Source organism: Pezoporus occidentalis, unplaced genomic scaffold (genome assembly GCF_034315485.1).
Source record: "Pezoporus occidentalis ecotype Australia unplaced genomic scaffold, CSIRO_AGI_Poc_V1 ctg57, whole genome shotgun sequence".
In the NCBI taxonomy this organism is placed as follows: domain Eukaryota; kingdom Metazoa; phylum Chordata; class Aves; order Psittaciformes; family Psittacidae; genus Pezoporus; species Pezoporus occidentalis.
Genome location: NW_026915910.1, coordinates 5285162 through 5304649, shown reverse-complemented (window position 1 = coordinate 5304649; position 19488 = coordinate 5285162). Strand labels below are relative to the sequence as shown.

At 44.9% G+C, this 19488-nt stretch overlaps 1 protein-coding gene across 1 annotated transcript; it reads right to left on the bottom strand.

The window, feature by feature from the left end:
• Window positions 1-905: 905 nt before the first annotated feature.
• EFHC1 (EF-hand domain containing 1) lies at window positions 906-17749 on the bottom strand. Its single transcript, XM_062638539.1, has 11 exons — window positions 17617-17749; window positions 13442-13663; window positions 11630-11917; window positions 9681-9830; window positions 7834-8026; window positions 7297-7517; window positions 6358-6498; window positions 4932-5145; window positions 4168-4315; window positions 3116-3332; window positions 906-1246 (listed from the first exon to the last, which is right to left on the bottom strand). Exons 1-11 carry the CDS (start codon window positions 17677-17679, stop codon window positions 1175-1177), a joined length of 1929 nt encoding a protein of 642 aa, XP_062494523.1. The 5' UTR covers window positions 17680-17749; the 3' UTR covers window positions 906-1174.
• Window positions 17750-19488: the final 1739 nt, after the last annotated feature.

The following is a 19488-nucleotide window of genomic DNA, read 5'->3' as shown; positions in this document are numbered from 1 at the left end:
AGCCATGCTTTGAAATCTGAGGTGGACCAGAGAGAGCTGTAGTGATTCTCAGCTGGAGTGAGCAGCAGCACAGAACAGGCCCAGGAGGTAAGAGTGGTGACCTTTCTGAACAAGGGGTGACAGGAGGGAGCTGTCATGTGAAGGCTCTCAGCTGCCTGAGGGGAAGTGGGAATCCACCGTAAAAACAGCTGGTTTAAATAAGCTGTTTCAGAGCTTTGTTCTCTGCTGTGTGCATGATGGGTGCCTTTCACATGTGCTCAGTGGCAATACTTGGCAGGTGTCATTTGGGGTGAGAAGGTCCCTGACACGTTTACCTTCATGGAAAGATGAGCAATGTAACTCCAAGTGGAGCACAAGTGTCATAACTCTATTGCTATGCCAACTGCTTGTTGTCCCTTTTCATTGGACCTGTCAGGTATGATGACAGGTTGCATACAATGGGTTTAGATAGTATCTCAATGCTAAAATCATTCTCCCAACCTTCTGTTAAAAAATGCAAAGCTGCCATCAGCAGATTTGTATACAGACCCCTGCTATCTCTACAGCTGTGTGAGAGCTAAACTCACCACTTCAAGTAAAACCAGAATCACACTTTGTGGGTTTTTTCTCCACCACACCCTCCAACTTTTAATCCTTAGCTATTCCAGCTATTGAGGTACTTCTATTTAAAGCAGATATATTAACACATTCAGACCAGCAAGTGCGAGTTTATCATGGGCCATGGCAGGGCTGTTACATTTTTTTGCAATGTAAATATCAATTTAAACTGGCAGTCTTCACTGCTGAAGGTGAAAGGCTCCTTTTGACTCTGTAAGAGAAATCTGGAGTGGTTATCACTCCAGGCTTTAGAGAGCTCTAGCAAGCCTTGCTGTACTGCATTACAAAGTTCAACCGGAGTACCTGGCTTTGGTTCTTCAAAGTTTTTTTCTCCTCTGAGTTTCATTTCAATGTCCACTAGTTGTGAGGTTGAGTTTGGTGGTGACCAAAAGGGCAGGGAGAGATTAAGAAGGAAAAAAAGTTAACAAAGTGAGGGTAAAATTAGCTGGCTCTAGTGAGGATGGAAGGAGAGTGAGTGAGGTAAAGGTGAAGACTAGAGCATCCTTTTTGAAGTACAATGTCTTCAAGTCAGTAAGAATTTTATTGCTGGTCTTGCTCTTCAGCTTCTGGGCAGAGATCACAAAGGGAAGGCTCTAAGGAAGTTATGGTAGTTTATCTGGTTTTCTCCACAAGAACACTGGTCAATCAGCTGGGGGGGAAAGAAAACAAACAACATAACACCACAATAAAGAGTTGGAAGAAGCTGCAAATCTGGGTTTTTTTTTTAGTGGAAAGTGCCCAGAGGTACTGCTTGTGCAACAGAGCAGATCTTATTTTCCTCTGTGGAAGGGCCTCGATAGTCCTGAATCACAGGTAACCTTGAATGTTTATAAATGACACTAATCTATGCAAGGAGAAGAGTTAATGTGTTTGAGTTTAATCCTGATTGCTTTCTGAGTATCACCAGAGTGACCGTAGATCCACCACCATAAAGGATGGCCACAAACTGACATAGGCCACTGCGAATCTTTCAGAAACCCCATAGAAATCCCTACCAAAAGTGAGATGGGGGGCAGCATATCTGAACAGTTACTGTTCACTGGTGTCACTTTGGTGTGTGCACATGTCATAAAGTGGAGACACAGATAATTGAGCTCAGCAACAGACCTACTACTGAGCCAGTTCTGTTATCCATGCCTGACCCTCCATTGTGTTACAGCACTATAGCCTTTGTGTGCTTAAGGGGAAGAAAGAGGGCTTTTGTTTCTTTAATTGCATAACTAATCTCCTTCTGACACTCAGGGAGATGGAAAAGGTCTAATATTGCAGTTTCTCGAAAGGATTCTTCTTCCCCTTGTCGCCTGGAGACAGATTTACTAGGGTTGCTCTTGTGTGACTGACAGCTGTGCTCCTCTCCAATCCAGACAGTAAGCTATCTGCTCTATGTTTAATTTACACCACCACCGTGCTCCTGAGGGCTCTGGGCACACTCTTACTAAGATTTCAAGAGAGAAGAGGGATGCTTTCTGTGTATAGATCCTAGATGGGGATCCAAACAATTGTCACAGGTCCTCCATCCACATGCATGTCACTTCATCTCCCACTCTCAAGAGTGGAAGCAGAAAGGACTGTCACCACGTAAATTCCTCAGGGCAGGGTGGTCTCTGATGAGCTCTAGCACAGCAAAGCCCTGGGTGCTCATCAAAGGCCTCCATTCAGTGCCCATTCAGAAACATAAATGCCTGTGCACCTTTCTAACCACAGCTGTGATGCTCGTGCTTGGCTGGTTTAGAAAATTATTATTATTTGGGTTTTTAGCAAGGGAAATTCTCTGGTTTCTAGATTTCTTTAAACTCTGAATCTGCCTTTATTGGCCACTAATCTACTCATATCCCATTAAGCTTAGAAAGCATCCTTGCCAGTTATATTCCTGGAAGAATCCTCCATCCCTGCTACATGAATTTTTGTCTTCAGTTTCCCTCACATTTTCTGCTGTGCAGACTGTGATCTCCATGTGTGTATTGATCATAGTGCCCAGCAAGTCTGTGTTTTAGTTGTGTTAACTGAGTGGCTATGATTTAAATTGTAGTTCTCAAATCTTCAGTTGCTATTACATCTAGAATGCATCTAATCTTTCCTAAGGCTCAGTACCTAAGCACCTCAGTGTCACCCCTACTCAATCCCAGGTGTGCTTAAGTCATGACAGACACTCAGTAGCTCTGCTGTAGCTTATGCCAGGTCTCTATCATGATATACAACCTCTTCTGCTCATGTCTGAGACCTGAGCCAGCAGGCGTCACACAACAAACGCCAGGTTTCTCATTTGGGGGGCAACCTGGATATCATTTCTTCCCTTTACTTAGAGGACAGCAATTATTATCTCCTTCTTTAAAACCCGTGCTGAATCAACAGCTCAGAGGCCTTTCTGAATTGGTACTCTTGCCCTTTTCTTGAAGCTGCTCCCCTCCGTAGGGTAGAGCAGCTGGTGCTCACCTGGCTAGGGCTGGTTTGCAGAACAGCACTTTTGGAAGAGCTATAAGAGGGGAATTCAATATGCACAGCACCCCTTCCTTCTGACCTTGTTAAGAAGAGTGGTGTTGGTAGGCACACTCAAGCTGTCACAAAGGGATAAAAATTTCGCTTTGTCCAGTACACCAGAGCCATCCTTGTCACACAGAAGAAACGCCTCCTGAATGTTCTTGTTGTTCAAGTGCTTATAGGGTTTCAGCTCTTCCTGAACATGCACAATTAATTCATCCAGTTCCTGCTTGCTGGTCCCAACCTTGGGGATGTCACTGTAGAAGCAAGGGAGAACAGGGCATGTGAAAGCTACTTCTGGCAACCTTACTGTGACACTTTTGTGTGCTGACTGCCCATCACACCTGGCCAGGCTGTATTCCTGAATACACAGCAGGCTTCTGGGATGCTTGTTTTTCAATGCAAGCTCACCTCAGCCTGGACTTGGAGATGAAACTCAGTCTTGATCCTGGAGCATTAAGTAAACAATTTTCCCTTTGCAGGACATTTTCCCCATGCACCTCTTGTCTGCAAGTGCTCTGGGAGCACAAGCATTTTCTTGTGGTGCTTCATACAGTCCCAGGAATCACATGCAACTCCAGTTTCAACCAGAGTCCCTGAACTACCATGATACTAAATGACCCCAAAGTGTGTTGTCAGGTAAAAGGGTTGTTACCGCATCACTGCAAATGGGTCCAGTCAGCTAAAAAAGAGGCTCTCCTGGGGTGATAAGCACAGCCAGAGCAAATGAAAACGACTTCACCAACTCTCCACTGATCTTACAAGCATCTAGTGAGTCATGCAGATACTGTCAACAGCATCTGTTACAGTTAACTACTGCCTTTTGGAAAAAGACGACTCTGCTCATTTAACTAAATCTCTGCTGCTGAGCCAGAGCTGTTCCACAAGGGTTTTGAGTCAGCAGCAGCCATGACATTATATCATACACACTTGACCCTCCCTGTATGTGTCCAGACATAGGCTCTTGGAGCTGAATAATCAGCTAAGCAGCCATTAGACAGTAGGCTGGAGCCTGTACAGTCTGCTGGAAATGCCGTTAGCTGTCAACCCTAAGTCTTATTTAGCTCCACAACACCATCCTTTGAAGCTTACCTGTTGTCAGGCTCCTTTACCACCTGCTTTGGGTGAAAATGATCCCTCAGGGATTGCAGTGTTGCCTCAGGGAAACTCCCTGCATTGCTCTCCATATAATTAAGCACATATTCATCAGCGTCAGTGATAACAAACCTGTGGCCAAACACTGGGGAAGGGGAATTAAAAAAAACAGTGTTACTTGCCTTTCAGCATGGGTAAGTCATTCCATTATCCAGGAGAGACCATGGATTCTCTCTTGGGGCTGGGCTCAAGGTTGAGCAAGCACTGCTATTTGTTTCAGTCCTTGAAGTGAGAATAGTTTCACTGACTCAGAGTTCTGCTGCAAGAAGAGCAGCTGCTGAGAGCAAAGGCCCTGTGCTTGTGCCTACAATGACTCCCCCATTAACACCGGTGTGTTTCTAAATGTTTCAGTATTACATTTATTTTCCTTACAGGATAGAATTATGGCCTTTGCTGCTGGTAGTCATCTGGCATAGCTTTAACCCTGTGAATCCTGGCAGGTCCCAAATTGTAAATGGAATACATACCATGGAGAATAAAGCTCTTTTCCTAATTATGTCAAAGGTCCAAACATTGGCAGTAACAAAGTTATACCAATGTACACCAGCTGGTGACCTGGAAACTCAAATGTGATGAGATGCAGAAAGAACAGATCTTCCAAGTGAAGGAAGGTATATGCACTATCCATGCAATTTAGTGATGTAACAGAGCAGGCACTGAAAAACAATGCTCAGAGAATATCAAACCAGGCTGGATCTTACCTTCAATTGTAGAACCAATTGTAAGATCAGAGGGCCCATAATATGTGGCATTTTCTGTAGTTGAGCCTGGTTTGGCAACTCTGGTCTTTCTTAAGAATTTGCCTCCAATGATGCCAGAGTTACGGACTGGAGGTTCATAGATGCTGATCATGTCATTGGAGAGGAAATAAGAGAGGATGAAACGACGCTTTCTGTCCTCAGGGTTTGGTGATTCCTAGAGAAAAGATTGTGGCTTTGAAAAGAACATTGGAACCAGGTTTTTCTTTCCTGGGGTGCTTAGGAGTACCTGGTAACCCACTCATAAGCAGCCAGAGTTCACTGTTTTTCTACATAGCTGAATAAACAAAGTGCTTGCTGTATGCCAAAAGCTACAGATATGCTGACAGAGTGTAACAAAGCCCTAGGAAGCATTAAATATCTGAATTTCAAAGGTTACTTGCTCTAGTCAGGCTCTCAGAAGCAGAATCTGGGCTACAGTGACCAAGCACATTCAGTGTTTCCACAAACTGAGTAATCCAAGAGAAAGGAATATCCTATATGGAATGATTCATCACAGAGAGACTGGTTGTAAAATTCAGTATTAAAGTTATATTTTTCATTGTAATAAGTGTCTGAGAGAGGCTGGTGCTGCTTTCAGCTCTTAGTCACAGGAAGACACTCCCCTGACACACCAGTAGGTTTACTTGCTTAGTTTAAAATTAAGTGGATCTGAACTCATCAGCTGTGACCTTTAGGATCTCCTGCACAATAGGGAAAAGAAATCAGCCCTTATTCACCCTGAATGTTTGGAGAAGGCAGGCATCAGGCAGCACAGGAAATGCCATTGCTGCTGCTGGATGTGCCAGAGGCTCCTTGCATAAACCCACTGTAAAGCTGGCACAAATGCCAGGGTCTGAATGCCATTGTTGTGGGTGGAAAGCACTATCCCCGTGGACTCTCTGACTTCTATGCTGGCACTTGGCTGCTCTGCTAGCACAGCCCTTTGCTGGCTACTGCACCTGGGACTAGCCTGGAGAAGGGCAGGTGCTGGGAGCTACCAGTGGAGAGACCGCAAGCTCATGCTTGTGGCAGCAGTTGAAGGCAGGCAAGGGCACAGTGCCCAGTTGCAATGCTGTTTCAGTTAGGGCCATCTGTCACGTGCTGATGTCAGCGGGAGTTTTTCCATAAATGGCTGTGGTTTTGTAGCATGTCTGGTTTGTATTTTCTGGCCTGTTTTTTTCTACCTTTATGTGATACCAATTGTCATAGCAAGTACACAATAACGCAACAGCATTCCCTGAGGGGCACTCATGTTGGCTTGGGGAATTCTCTTTTCCCACCAGCACAGAGGAGAATTTGCAAGCAACCTTGTCTGAGCAGGCTGTTCCTCCTATCCTTCTGACTCTACAACATAAGCTGGCACTATACCATCAAGGAAGGCACTTACCAGGGCCACCTGGTATCGCAGCACCTTGTTGTCATTCTCTAGCATCTTAATTACATCTTTCCGGGGAGGTTTTGGAAACAGAGTAAAGCAGTTCTGAAGAGTGTCTTCAACGATGCCAAAACCATTATAGGGAGGAATTATCTGCATCCAGAGGACGTATCAAGCATAAACAGTTGAAATTAAGAACAAGGCAATGTTTGCAAGAGAACCTACCAAAAAACATCTGTTCGGAAAGAAATCTGTCACCAGATAGCAATAGATGTGACATCCTCACTACTAGAGATGCTACTAGCCTGGACATGTGTTGGACCCCTTATTTATAGAAAATATTCAAGAGAATTAAGAAAACCTGAAATTCAGAAAGCCAGGTAATTTGTTTGAATAAAGAGACTATGGCTGTACTAGTAACTAAACCTTTCTGTCCACAGGAACTCAGTCATCTGTATGGTCACACTGTTAACCTAATCCCCATCATGTTTGTGGTTTGTAGGCCAGCTAGCACTCAAAACCATTCCTTGGCACAGTCTGGAAGGTAACAAGGACTCTAACCATCCCCAGTAGGCAGTCTGGACTTGGCAACTCCATTTTGGAGGGTGAGGGAGAGTTTAGTAGTATGATGCAGCCAGACTGTGCCACTTGGCTTCTCAAACAAAACCAAACCCTGACACTGTTTAATGTTCTACTATACAGACATAATCAGAGTTCTTTTATCACTATTAGCAAGTGCTTTGTCCTTTACAGTACTAGGAAAAAATGGTTTCAGAGGACTTTCATTTTTATATTAGTGATGACCATTCTTGCCTTGTCTTTTTGAAGTTGCTCTTGCCTTTAAGCTGTACTTGTTTACAGGTTCTTATTAAGGTGAACTTATGCTTTACCACAGAAGCTTATACCAACTGCTTCCTTCTCTTCCTTCCTTTGAGAAACTGCTTGCAGTACCTGTTGAACTTCCTCAGGTGGTTTCTTCTTTATTTCCACTGGCTGGAAGTCAGTGATGCCAAATTTGTCACGATAAAAGTTTCGTGTGAACTCATCGCAATCATAGATGAAGAAATTGCGTCCAAGGAGGGTGGTAAATTTGCCAACAGCAAAATCTTTAGCTGTGTACCACTCAAGTACCTCCTGATCAGAGATCTCCATCACACAGGTTGGGAAAGTCTCTAAGAACAAGAGAGCAATAGGAAAAATAAGGTAAGCAGGGAGATATTAACATTTCCTAGTGAAAAGGGATACAAAAGCAAACTGTATAAATAGCTCCAGGGAGCTGTTGGTACTGCTGTCCTGCCACTGCTTCCCAGAAGATAAAGAATTTAGTGATCATTTTAAGAACTTTTCTTTGGCCAAAACTGATGACACTTGGAATGTTTTCAGCAAAAAATCTCCAGACTCAGTGTACCTCTGGCACAGCCACCACACATAAGTCTACCCAGCGAGGCCCTTTAGCACAGAGAGATGTGCTGAACGATCTAAACTTACTTTGCTTATCCACAAAGGTTTTGGGTAAGTGCTGGCGTCTTATCAGTACTGGGAATGGGTCTCTACCATCATTTTGCTTGTGGACTTCCCGAACCTCCACTGTGTCATCTGCCAAGTAGTAATGGATGATGTAAGGCCGATTCTCACCAAAGATGCTGTTAGTGTCATCCCACACGGCGTAGAAGCGAAGGACCTTGGGTGGAGGAAAAAGAGGCAGAGAAGACAAACAAGGACTAGAATTACTAATGCTTTGTCCAAATGAAGTGGTTAAAATTAGATATTAGGAAAAAATAATTTACTATGAGGGTGGTGAGGCACTGGCACAGGTTGCCCAGAGAACCTGTGGATGCCTCATCTTTGGAAGTGTTCAAGGCCAGGTTGGATGGGGCTTGGAGCAACCTGGTCTAGTGGAAGGTGTCCCTGCCCATGGTAGGGGGGTTGGAACTAGGTGATCTTTAAAGTCCACTGCAACCCAAAGCATTCTGTGATTCTACAAAATGGGTTAGGTGATTGGAGACATCTCACCAAGCTTCTCTATCATCAGGTCCAGAAGAACCAAGCCCTTGTACTATGGAGACTGGGATTATTTGGCTGCTGAGGCAGCAGTGGGAAAGGTAGCAGGGGCCTGGAGAGTTGGACAGGCCTGGCTTACCTTGACAACAGTAAGAGAGAAAGAGTTTATGCTAAGAGATTTAGTTCAGGAAGCATATGGAAAACTGGGGAGGGTGGGGAGGGGAAAGTGACTAAAAAGCAGCAGAAAATAATTGCCCAGGACTGAATGGGGAAGTAGTCTTATGGGAAGTGATTTTTATAATGAAACTTAATACAGTAAGACAGAATTTTGTTTTGATTCTTAAACGTCTTACAGGTTTCATGGCCAATTCTTTACTGCTGTTACACCAAAGAAGGCAGAGAGGAATATATTCAGCAGTCCTGAGGGGGCTGCATTCAATGCAGGCCTCATCTTATTTCTAGATAGTGGAAATATCATCTGTTAATGCCACAGAAATCAAACTCCTCACACTGCAGTGCTCAAGATTTCCCCAAGGCACAGCTCCTAAACAGGCAGCCCAATAGCAGAGAGAGTTGGCCCAGCACAGACCTGAGTCACTAAAGCTAAACTGGCAGTAAAATGGCAGGCATGGCCCAGCTTGCATCCACACAGCAAAGCAGTGGGCTCCCCTCAAAACAGGGTGACAGTATCCAAAATGGCACCTGGATATAATCCTGGCCTGTGTTAACTCCTAGCTGACGGCCAGGAACTGTTTGATTGATAGCTGGCTACGGACAACATGCAGGACTCAGGTCACACCTTGCCCCTGTTTTATTTTCTAGTATAGAAGTAGTCTATAGGGTTTCTTACATTTTTGCTAGATGAAAAGTTAAAGATCCAGAGAGCATGGAGGAGTGTTAGTCAATTGTGTGCACAGGGCAAATTCAGTCAGAACAAATGGCATTTGTATCTGAAATTTTCCATTCTGGCACCTGGCATTGATGTTTTGGAGGAAGAGAGGAGTGGATGCAGCATGGTCATTGGTCACAGAAATGCATCTGGCTGCTAACTTCCTGAGACAGGTAGCTTATCTCATCCCAACAGAAAGCAAGAGAAAAATGGAGGATTTAAAGCATGAGCTCTGCAATCCAAAGAGAAGCTGTTTACAAGGCACAAAGCTCAGCAAAAACATAAAAGAATTTGTTGCTCACTAAAGCCAAAAGAGGAGCAAATCTGGAATCTGTTCAGGGGAGTGAAATTTTTTTAGAATGAGTAAGGTTGCAGACATTCACAGACTCAGGTTTCAATAACGTGTGCAGTCTGTAATGTGGGTAATTGCTATCAGCTCTCTCACCTGCTTGTCGTAAGTCAGAAACTGTTTGAGTTGGTCAAAATCTGATGGTGTAATGTACTTGCGCGCAGGCATCTGACGCAGTTCTGTGTAAGGATCAAAAGCCATTTTCTCTGGCGGGTTCACTTCAATTCCTTGGCTCTCCAGGAACTCCTAGAAAGGTCAACTGAGGTATTAATGGTGCTGAGAGTTCTGAAGGTAAGAAGTAACTACAGATTACGGGTGGGCTGAGATGAGTTTTGTCAAAATACTGCAAGTTCATTCCTCACAGACCACCAGCCTGCAGAAGTATTAGTTCTGCTGCAATAGCAAATACAATAAAAGATGACCAAGATGTTTCTGTTTAAGCTGCTTCTTAGCTTTGCTTGTCTTTTAATTAATCAGGGCAGTCCTGTCCTCAACATCCTAACTCAGATTTTACTTGAGCACAGTTTTCCTTGACTTTAGGGCTTTAAATGGAGGATAACTGTCAGTTGGTAAATGAAAAGAGATTAAATTAGTGCATAACTGCAGATGCAGTTAGTCAGAATTTGCAAGAGATCTAGGGCTTCCCAGTGTGCAGACAGTGGAATCTAGTGTTACCCACACTAGACCCACCAAGGCCCTTCAGGACATAAGGATATTTGCCAGAGTGGCAGCGTCATTCTGTCTTTCAGGAGGAGTGCTTTTCCCACAGAGAGAGGGCAATCTGCTTGTTTATAAAGGGACCCTTTGCTTACATTGGATCCGTCAACAAACTCTAGGGTATTACTTGTGTACTCACATCAGTCACCCAAAGCAACCTCTGAAGTCAATGGACTTCTTTCCTTTCTGGCCTTGGGAAATGGCCCAGGAAAACATTCAGCCCAGGAAGCCCTATGTAAACATCTCCAACAGGCACGTGAGATCACCCTGAAGAGTCACAAGGCAGATTCACACTTTCAGACTATTTTCTGGTCTGGAGGATGCCAGTTTGTGATAAATGGACTAGTGGCCTTGAGATACAGACCCACATAGCTGATTTCATGTTTTTCATCAACCAACCAACATTAACATGAGGACCAGCTCTTCATCTGCTGTGAATTGACTTTAACAGTCATCCAGTTCCAGCAGAGGTGGCCCTACATGTTCTTAACAGCCACATATATACCAATATATTATGCCTGGGAACATTCCTGGGCACTGAGGCCAACTGGCAAAGAATAATCTGAATCTACACTTCTCTGAGCCTCCAGGATAGGTTGGCTGCATGTAATTCACCTATTAGGAATGGTCCTTGGAGCATTTTAACTCCTGGACTGCTTCTGGGAATTGCTTGGAAGAATAAAATCATAGAATAGTAGTTGACCAGGACTGAGATTATACTGGGGACAATCAACAGGATACCAGTATACTGCATTTGTTACTACTTGTTACTGGATTGCTATTATCTCATTACTGGTATAGAAATAGCCAGAAATAGAAAAGCAGGCAATGAGTATGCTCTCTTAGAAAGGTCAGTTCACACCACAATTCTCAACCCACAGATCATAACCTCTTTTCTGGCTTGACTGTAGATGGGTGCAGAGTTAATTACTGCATTCCCTCCCCCTGTTTTTAACAGAGGAGATGTAAAAGAAAAGAGTTAGGATTAGTAGTTTCTCTCTCACGTATGCACAATATTTCACCCGGAATCTAAGCAGTTAAACACACTGAGATGAACTTAGAATTTGTGTTGTAAAGAGAAGTCTTGAGAACAAAAGATGGACTCCCAGCAGTCCTAAGGCAAAAGTACTGAGCAATTAACTCAGCAAATATCATACCTTGAACTCCCCATTGATCTGAAGAGAGAAGTCTTCATGAAAAGCAAAATGAAAGATTGTGAGCAACCATATTATGAAAGTTACAGATGCAGACTACTGGACTCTAACAGGTCTGTCCACCTGTAACTCCTGTGATTCTTTTTGTCAGTGTTCTTTGTACAAGCAACATACCTGCGTGAATCGGTCACAGTCGACTATGCGGTATGTCCTGCCATACATGGTGATGTTCATGCCCCGATTCAGATCTTTCCAATGGTAATGTTCCCCACGGTCATTCTTGGGCACCCGGTGGCGTCTAATATGTTTGCCTTGAGGAATACCAGAGTTCTGCACAACAGGTTCTATGACGTACATGCTGTCATCTTCCAAATAGTAATAGATACACACTTGGCGGATACGGTAATGCTCTACTGCAGAGAGAGGAACATCTTCCTGGAAATAGGCATCGAACTTCAAAATCTGCCACAGGGACAATATGAAAAAAAAGCGAGAGAGAAAGAAAAATCTTTAACACCACAATTAGGTTATTAAGACCAAAAATTTATTTGTCATTTGCTTTGGTGGTGTGGAGTTACTGGATTGTAATCTATAAAATCATCCAACCCAACTGTAGCCTAATTTGTAACTGATGGAAGAGGCATCATGAGGGCTTTTATCAAGATCTGCCTTTTACAAGGTGTAAAAAATACATCCTTTTCTCTCCTCCTCCTTGATCACCTTGCTGTTTCACCCACTGCCAGGTGTGTGGTTACTGCCAGTAATGTAGTTTACTGGCATGCATGACTTTACTATTGTCAGCTTTGCAGACTCTGATTTAAGGAAGTTATCAGGAGATTTTAGTAAAGAGTTCAACAACATTTATGGATTTTTAAAAGCTGCATGGGTTGACTGAAGTAACATCTATTCAGCACTGACAGCAAAGGTTACTATGTGCTGGAGAAACAAGGAGACAAGCCAGTCAGTCATGGTTCCTGTGCATGGCAGAAGTATGAGGAATATTTCCCCCAAGAACATCTAATGTGCCTAAGAGAACGTAGGTGGGCAATCAGGCCTTGCTGACCCAGAGGCCTAGGTAATAAAGTGATGATAAAGCCAGCAAGTTCCTACCAGCCAGCAAAAGTACTTCAAAAGGAACCGTGACTCCCCTGAGCAGCATGGGGCCCCTGCTGCTACTGTGACTTGAATGAAGGGGCAGAGAAGTATCTGGCAGATTAAACAGCAACATCTATATTACTCTGAAGGAACAGCCTCAGTAATTAACAGAGCACATCTGTTCCCCAGATTGTCTCACAGATGGGCTGAGGGTTGGCTGTGGACTGCCTTTCCAGGCCTGCCTGCACGCGCTCAAGTCTGCTAAGCCTTGCATGCTCTGCAATGACTGCTCTCTGTGGCTGAGGGTGCGCTCACCAGTTTGCAGTCTATGCAACTGCTGCATTTAAAATCCAAGGGTCAGCTCAGGACTGCTCTGAGCAGACACATTGCCACCTCCTAATCTGATATCATCACCAAAGTGTAATGCAGGAAGTACTAACAGAGCAGGACAGGCTGCAACATGCTGTGGTGACAAACACAAGCATAAATAGATACAGCACAGTTAAACAGTCTAACAGGGTCCCCATTGCAGACTGTCATTTACAGTTTAAACTCAATTATAATCTCAATATAGTTTTGGAAACACAGAAGTCCAGGCTGTGGCTTACAGGGCAGTGGTTATAAACTGAAGCTTTTCAGAGTTACTCAAACTTCTTTTCCAGTGCCTGCTCGAAGTGCTCTAGCGTAACTTGTGGGGAATGTCTTACATGATTTACGTATTATAATCCTCCTCCCAAGCAAAGAAAGCCTCTTTCAGTCTGGGGTTCAGCTGTCTCTGACTAAGGGCTATGGCATCTGAAAACTGCTGTACACTGTCCCATGAACCCTGGAGCTGACTGTTTATGTCTCTGAACTTGGCCAGTGATATTCCTGGAATAAGCTTCTTTATACCTTTTTGTCAAAAGCCACGTGTGCTGGAATGAAGCCTGAAGGTGGAGCCCGCTTGACTTGTCCATAGGTCAGCGTGGGTCTCTTGCTGGCTAATTTGTCTAATTCAGCCTGAGAAAGCTGATTCACATACAGCCACTCCCCACCAGACCCCACTGTTGGCAGCCGAGAAAAGGCATATCCATTTTTGTAGCCCAGTGTCTGGGATCGATGAAAACATGTTTTCTGTGGAAGGAAATCCAGCTGTTAAAATACTGCATGCACTTAGTTGAGACAGCTACTGAAAGCACTTAAAAATATCCAGAATTACCCCTTCCTCTTTCCCCCACCCACCAATTTTATTATAACCAACTTTAGAAGTCATTTACAATTAGATTTTAGATCAAGAAGGCTGAAAAAAAACAGTAAGTGGCTGGAGGAACAAAGCATCAGGTGAACTCAAATCCTAGCACTGCCACATACTCCCCAAGAACTTAAATCACTTAATTGTCCTATTGCCATCATTCTCAGTGCCTAGAATGGGGTGACAGCACTTTATCTGCCCTAGTATTTACCTCACAAACTTTGTTCCCTACTCTGTGTTACAGAAGTACAGAGCACCACGGGACCTCACTGTTGTTGCCTTATGGTGCTCCCTTGACTATTACACGTTGTGCACTCCGTGTGTTTTCTACTGGTATTTATTTTTTTAACCCTCTCTTGGGGATGATACTCACAGGATTTTCTTCATTGGGCTAAATCAAGGTGTGTCATGCTCACAGAACTGCAGTTATGAAATGTACCTGAGCACATGAGCTGCTCTGCCACCGCTTTCCACAGTCCATGCAAGGAACACCCATTAAATAATTACAACCATAGTGTAAGATCTTACAGCAGATTAAGGAGAAGCCTGATTAAGATGAGGAGAATTCTATGTGGGCACTGTATAATGCTGGCTATAGGAGTCACCTGTTATTTTTTGGTTTGTTGGTTTAATCTGGGTTTTGAGCTTCTTTCACCTATTTTTGCTAACTGCCTCATGCCAGCTATTGAGCCATTCTTCAGGCTAAATAATTATCCAGATAGCCCAGGAAGGTCTCTGCTTTGATTAAGGACACACAAGAAGAAAATGTCAGCTGTGAATAGGACCTGGTCTCTGTCAGCCCAGTTCTGTTCTTCACTACTGAAAATTAGGATCACACTTGAGTGACCCCAAGCAACTTGACTTGCTATACAGTCCACCACACCTGGTATCTCACCTGCAATCTGGAAAGCATTTGAAATCATGCATGCCTAGCTGGTCCCACTGGGCTTTCAACACTTAATGCTCCAGAGAAAGCAGCAGTAATTGCAAGTCCTTCATAAAAAAATCCCTGACTTTACCTTGACTCTTGCCAAGTAAAACAGAGTTGTACGCATTTCTAACGCTGAAGGAATAAGCTTCAGCTCCTTTTCCAGACACAGATTGGAACTCAAACTCAGGCATTTGAACCACTTCTTTTCCACCCCCTCTCTCACACCCCCATGGTTAAGCCTCTAATCTTATTTATACCTCCAAGGCCCCACTTGAATTTCACATAATTGCCTGCTTTCTCTTTAAACTGGTACTACAGATCTTGCAATGCTGTGGAGAGAGCAGTTAGGAAAACAGATTCAGGTGAAATCAGCTGAAGACCTGTTAGTAGAATGTCTTACAAACATTAGCCCAGAACTGCCATTTATGTCTGTTAAATAAATATGAAAGGAAAGCTGGGGGGGGGGGGGGGGAATCAAGGAAAACCAGGAAGTTAGTCTTTAAATTGGGCAGTGTCACTGTTTGTCAGAAGTGCATAGGCTTTTAAGGGCCCACAGTTGCTTAAAGGAAACACCTCATAAATTCATAAGACTCTGGAGTCAATAAGCTCTCTGAAGAAAGCATAGATGCCAGATAACATCTCACAGTATCAGGTGACTAATGCAAATTTAAAAGGGAAAACCCAGAATGTAAACTCCTAATCTCAGTTGCTGCCAGTCCATATCTGAAGAAATTCCACTGAATTAAGTCGTCCTTTTTGCCAAGTATGTCACACTTCATACAAACACCATTCCCCTTCCCAGTGTCTCTGTTTCTCTGTCACGTGAGCACTAAGTAATAACAATACTATCTTGTTTGAACACAGAGGTTTTCTTCAGCACTTCTCAGTATTCCCTTGGAAAACATGCATTGTGGTGCCCATTTTATAGATCGGGAAACTGAGGCAAAGTGAGTTGATAGCACGCACTGGGGCTCATCCTGAGGAACACTGCAAAGACATTTCTGGAGTTCAGATCTCTTTAAAGCATTACCAATAGTTCAATACTTCAAGTTACTCTAAAATAATGATCTGCTCTGCCAAGTCCCATGGGTGTTTCTTACATACACAGAGTGCTATTAAAGTCAACAGAAGCATTCACATGACTAAAGTGAGCAAGATTTTACTGATAGAGGAAATATTATCTTGCTAGGGGCAGAAATTTGCATTGCATATTTCCAAGATGTTATAAATTATATTGAGGAACTAATATTATTGAGCTAATTCTGAGATAACCTTTACTATTGCTTTGATTGAGAGTATTCCTTATGAGTAAATGACTCCACTTACTGGTGAGGAACTCGGCCATCAATAACTTAGGAAGTAGTTTGTTGCTGGAAGCCACCATTAAGACTGGTACAGTGACGATTTATGCTTAAGTAGCCCTAATCCATGCATAAGATGAATAAAGAGGGGGTCCTATTTAGGCAAACAGAGAAAACTGGGTTCTCACAAAAGCATCCAGAATGATCTAGACTGGGTTTAGCAAAGCCCATCATGACACAGTCCTTGTCAAGAGCACATCTGTCTTCAGTAAACTCTCTTGTTTTCACCTGAATCTGTTTTCCTAACTGCTCTCTCCACAGCATTGCAAGATCTGTAGTCTATAGTAACAACAGAATCACAGAATGGTTTTGGTTGCAAGGGACCTTAAGATCATCCAGTCCCAATACACTGCCACGGGCAGGGACATCTTCCACTAGACCAGCTTGCTCCAAGACCTGAGGTTTGGACAGTGTTGCTTCTAGGTATATCAAGAAAGCTGTATTATCAAGAGGGGCTACCAGGTGAGTTTATGGATCCCCATTTGGGGCGGTATCAGAATAAGTAGCAGGTTCAGAACATATCCCCTTGGGAAAACTGAGATGGTTCACAGAAACAGCAGCTTTCCCAGGGAAATCAAATTTCAAGACTGTAGAGTTGGGGGCTATGCTTTCCCTTGGGGTATGACAAGAACTGGCAGGGGAACTGGATGGATTCAGGGGTACTGGATTCCCAAGGGGCGGGTTTGCAGCTAGGAGTTCTGCAGTTATAGAGAAAACTTTTGAAATGAGTCTCAAATGAGGGTCTCAAATAAGGTTGGTGGAATCTACCTCTCCAAAGCTATCAGAACATTTTCAGGGTTTATCAGATGGAAGCGAGATGCCATGGACTCTTAGGGACAAGATTAAGAGCGCCAAGTCTCCTGAACAGTGGTGTCAGGGGTGTTTGGTCCCTGAGACTTAAGAGAGTAGCAGGTCTGCTGTGCCTGGGGTCAGGGCATTCCAGGTGGGTTCAGAGAGTTCAGGTCCTCTGGAAAAGAGTTCATCAGACAATTGTTGGCTTTGGGAAAAAACAGGTCCCCTGAGAGATCGGTAGGTACTGGGTTTGCTGGGGAAGCTTCAAATGAGTGTACATGGCACCAGGTCCCTTGGAGGTCACTTCACAGGGTACCAGGTACCCTGAAGGGTGTGTGACGAGTTTGAGGGGTACCAGGTTCCCAAGACATGGGTTCATAGGACACCAAGTCCCCTCAGAGATATTAGATGTATTCAGGAAGTACCAGACCTCTTGGGGGAATTAGAGGGTGGTCTGAGGGAATAGGAGGCTCCCTCATGATAGGTTTAGTGGGTAACACGAGGACTATCAGGTGAGTTTAGGGGTACCAGGTCTGTTGGGGAGTTAAATTCTGAGGGATTAAGAGATTCCCAGTGAGTGTCTTCTCGGGGTACCAGCACGCCGGGGTAGCCTGACAGGGCGCAGGTGGGGGGTGGGTATGGAAGTCCCGTTCTCAGGGGGGCACCTGCTATGCCAGGCCAGACTGGGCTGGAGGTTGTCCCGGGGCACTGGGGCTCCCGGGAGGCAGGGTGCACCGTGCGCGGCGCTCACCATGGGGTCCCTGAAAGAGCAGCCGGGGAGGAAGGGCAGACCCGGACCCGGCTGCGAGCTCATGGCAGCCGCGGCGCTCCTTCCCCGGCTCCGGCGACGCTGTCTCCACGGCAACCGCGGGGCGGCCCAGTGCGCATGCACGAGGAGGGATACGCGCATACGCACAGCGACCAGCCAGCCTTCTGCGCCTGCGCCCTGAGCGACGGGGAGGTGTTGCCGTGGCAACGGGAGGGCGCGGAGGGGGTCGAGGCCGCAAGGCCGAGCAGGGCTCCTTCGTCCCCGCAGCGTGGAAGCGGCAGTCCCGGGAGGTGTGGGAAGCGTTAATCCTGCTCTCTTACGGACCAGGGTGCCGCCATGGCTCCCCTCCCAGCCAGGCTGGGCCTTTCAGCATCTCGCAGTGTAACTGCGGTGTTGTCTCTGCCAGGCCCTCGGCACCGCTGGTCCATGGCCGTGCTGTTAAAATCACCTCCAAAACGGGTGGAGGCATTCAGTTTGGGAGTTGTCTCTACCCTGTGCAGAGGGAGAGGAGCAGCTGTGGAGGGCCAGATCCGTGCTCAAAACAGTGTAACAGGAGAAGAAATTGTGCTGGTTTATTGTGTATGTAATACGTACGTTAGCTGACAAATAGTGGCTTTTATAATATGTAGCACTGATGCAGTTCCTCTTTTAAACACAATTTTTATCTCTTTCTGAAGGAAGCAGCAAGAAGAAACAGCGGCGAGGTGGGAGGGGGAAAGCAAGGGGAAGTTGTGCAAAAATCACTCCCAAATACAAGAGATAAAGAGAGCTAAGACAATCACCACAGAGGAATTAATGTTTGGTATGTGTCTCCCTTGGTCTCTTTATCAGCAGCACGCAAGACAGGCCAGGCTACAATTCAAGGGCAGCAGGATCTGAGTTTTGTAAGCAGAAGCCAAGCAAAGAGAAGTGCAGGCAGACTGTCTGTACAAGCATGGTGTGGGAGAGAGAAGAAAGCCAGCCGGTGGGAGATAAAAAGTGAGTCTGATGGGCTTAGAAAGGAAAATAACAGATTGAAGGCCAAGCAGGGCTGAAAGATCTGAAAGACAGCGGGCTGCTGATGTGGCTTCTGACTCAGATGCAGGTGCTGGACTGAAGCATGCTCTGATTTCTCCTGCTGTGATAGCCAAGCACTGTTCAGCAGGTTTCCTGAACTTTAGCAAGGACCAGGGCCTTCCTCAGAGAAGGAAACTTGCACCCATGGGTGACAGGTCATCCTCTGGGAGAATGATGGCAACTTCTTAACAAGGCTGTGTGGGAGAGTGCCACTGTGCACAGCTTGCAATGGGGCAGGAGTGCTGCTCTCCCACTCTGCATGAATAGAGAAATAAGACGGGGGGATTTATCCAGGGTCACGAAGTAGGATCTTAGGCTCTAAGTGTGAGCAGGGACAGGATCGGAAGACTGTGGCCCAACTACATTCTTCCTGGGTGTTTTAAGGGAGAGGGGAATGAAGAAAGGAAGATTAAGAAAAGCCATAGCAGTAGCTGGTAGTTTATTAAGGATAGTAACCATAAAGCAGGAGAAAGGAATACTGGGGAATAAGGTGTTGAAGTGCAATTCAGAAAATCTGGATTCAGCTGCATCGTTGGCATCAACTTCTGTACAGGCAAGTCTAACTTGCCAAGGTTAAGAGAAGCTTCTTTAGCCCCCTACATCCTTACTGTCTAGTCGCAAAAGGGAAGTCTTTATCCGGCTGTGCTTTCGTGGCACTGGAGGCCTCTCTGTGGCTACAGATGAAGATATCTCGCCCTCTGGTGGGTAAAAACACAGCAGTATAGAAGACTTGCTCAGGATGTTTTATTAAGGAATAATAATGAGAATTATTAGTGTGGTGGTAATAGAAGTAAAAAA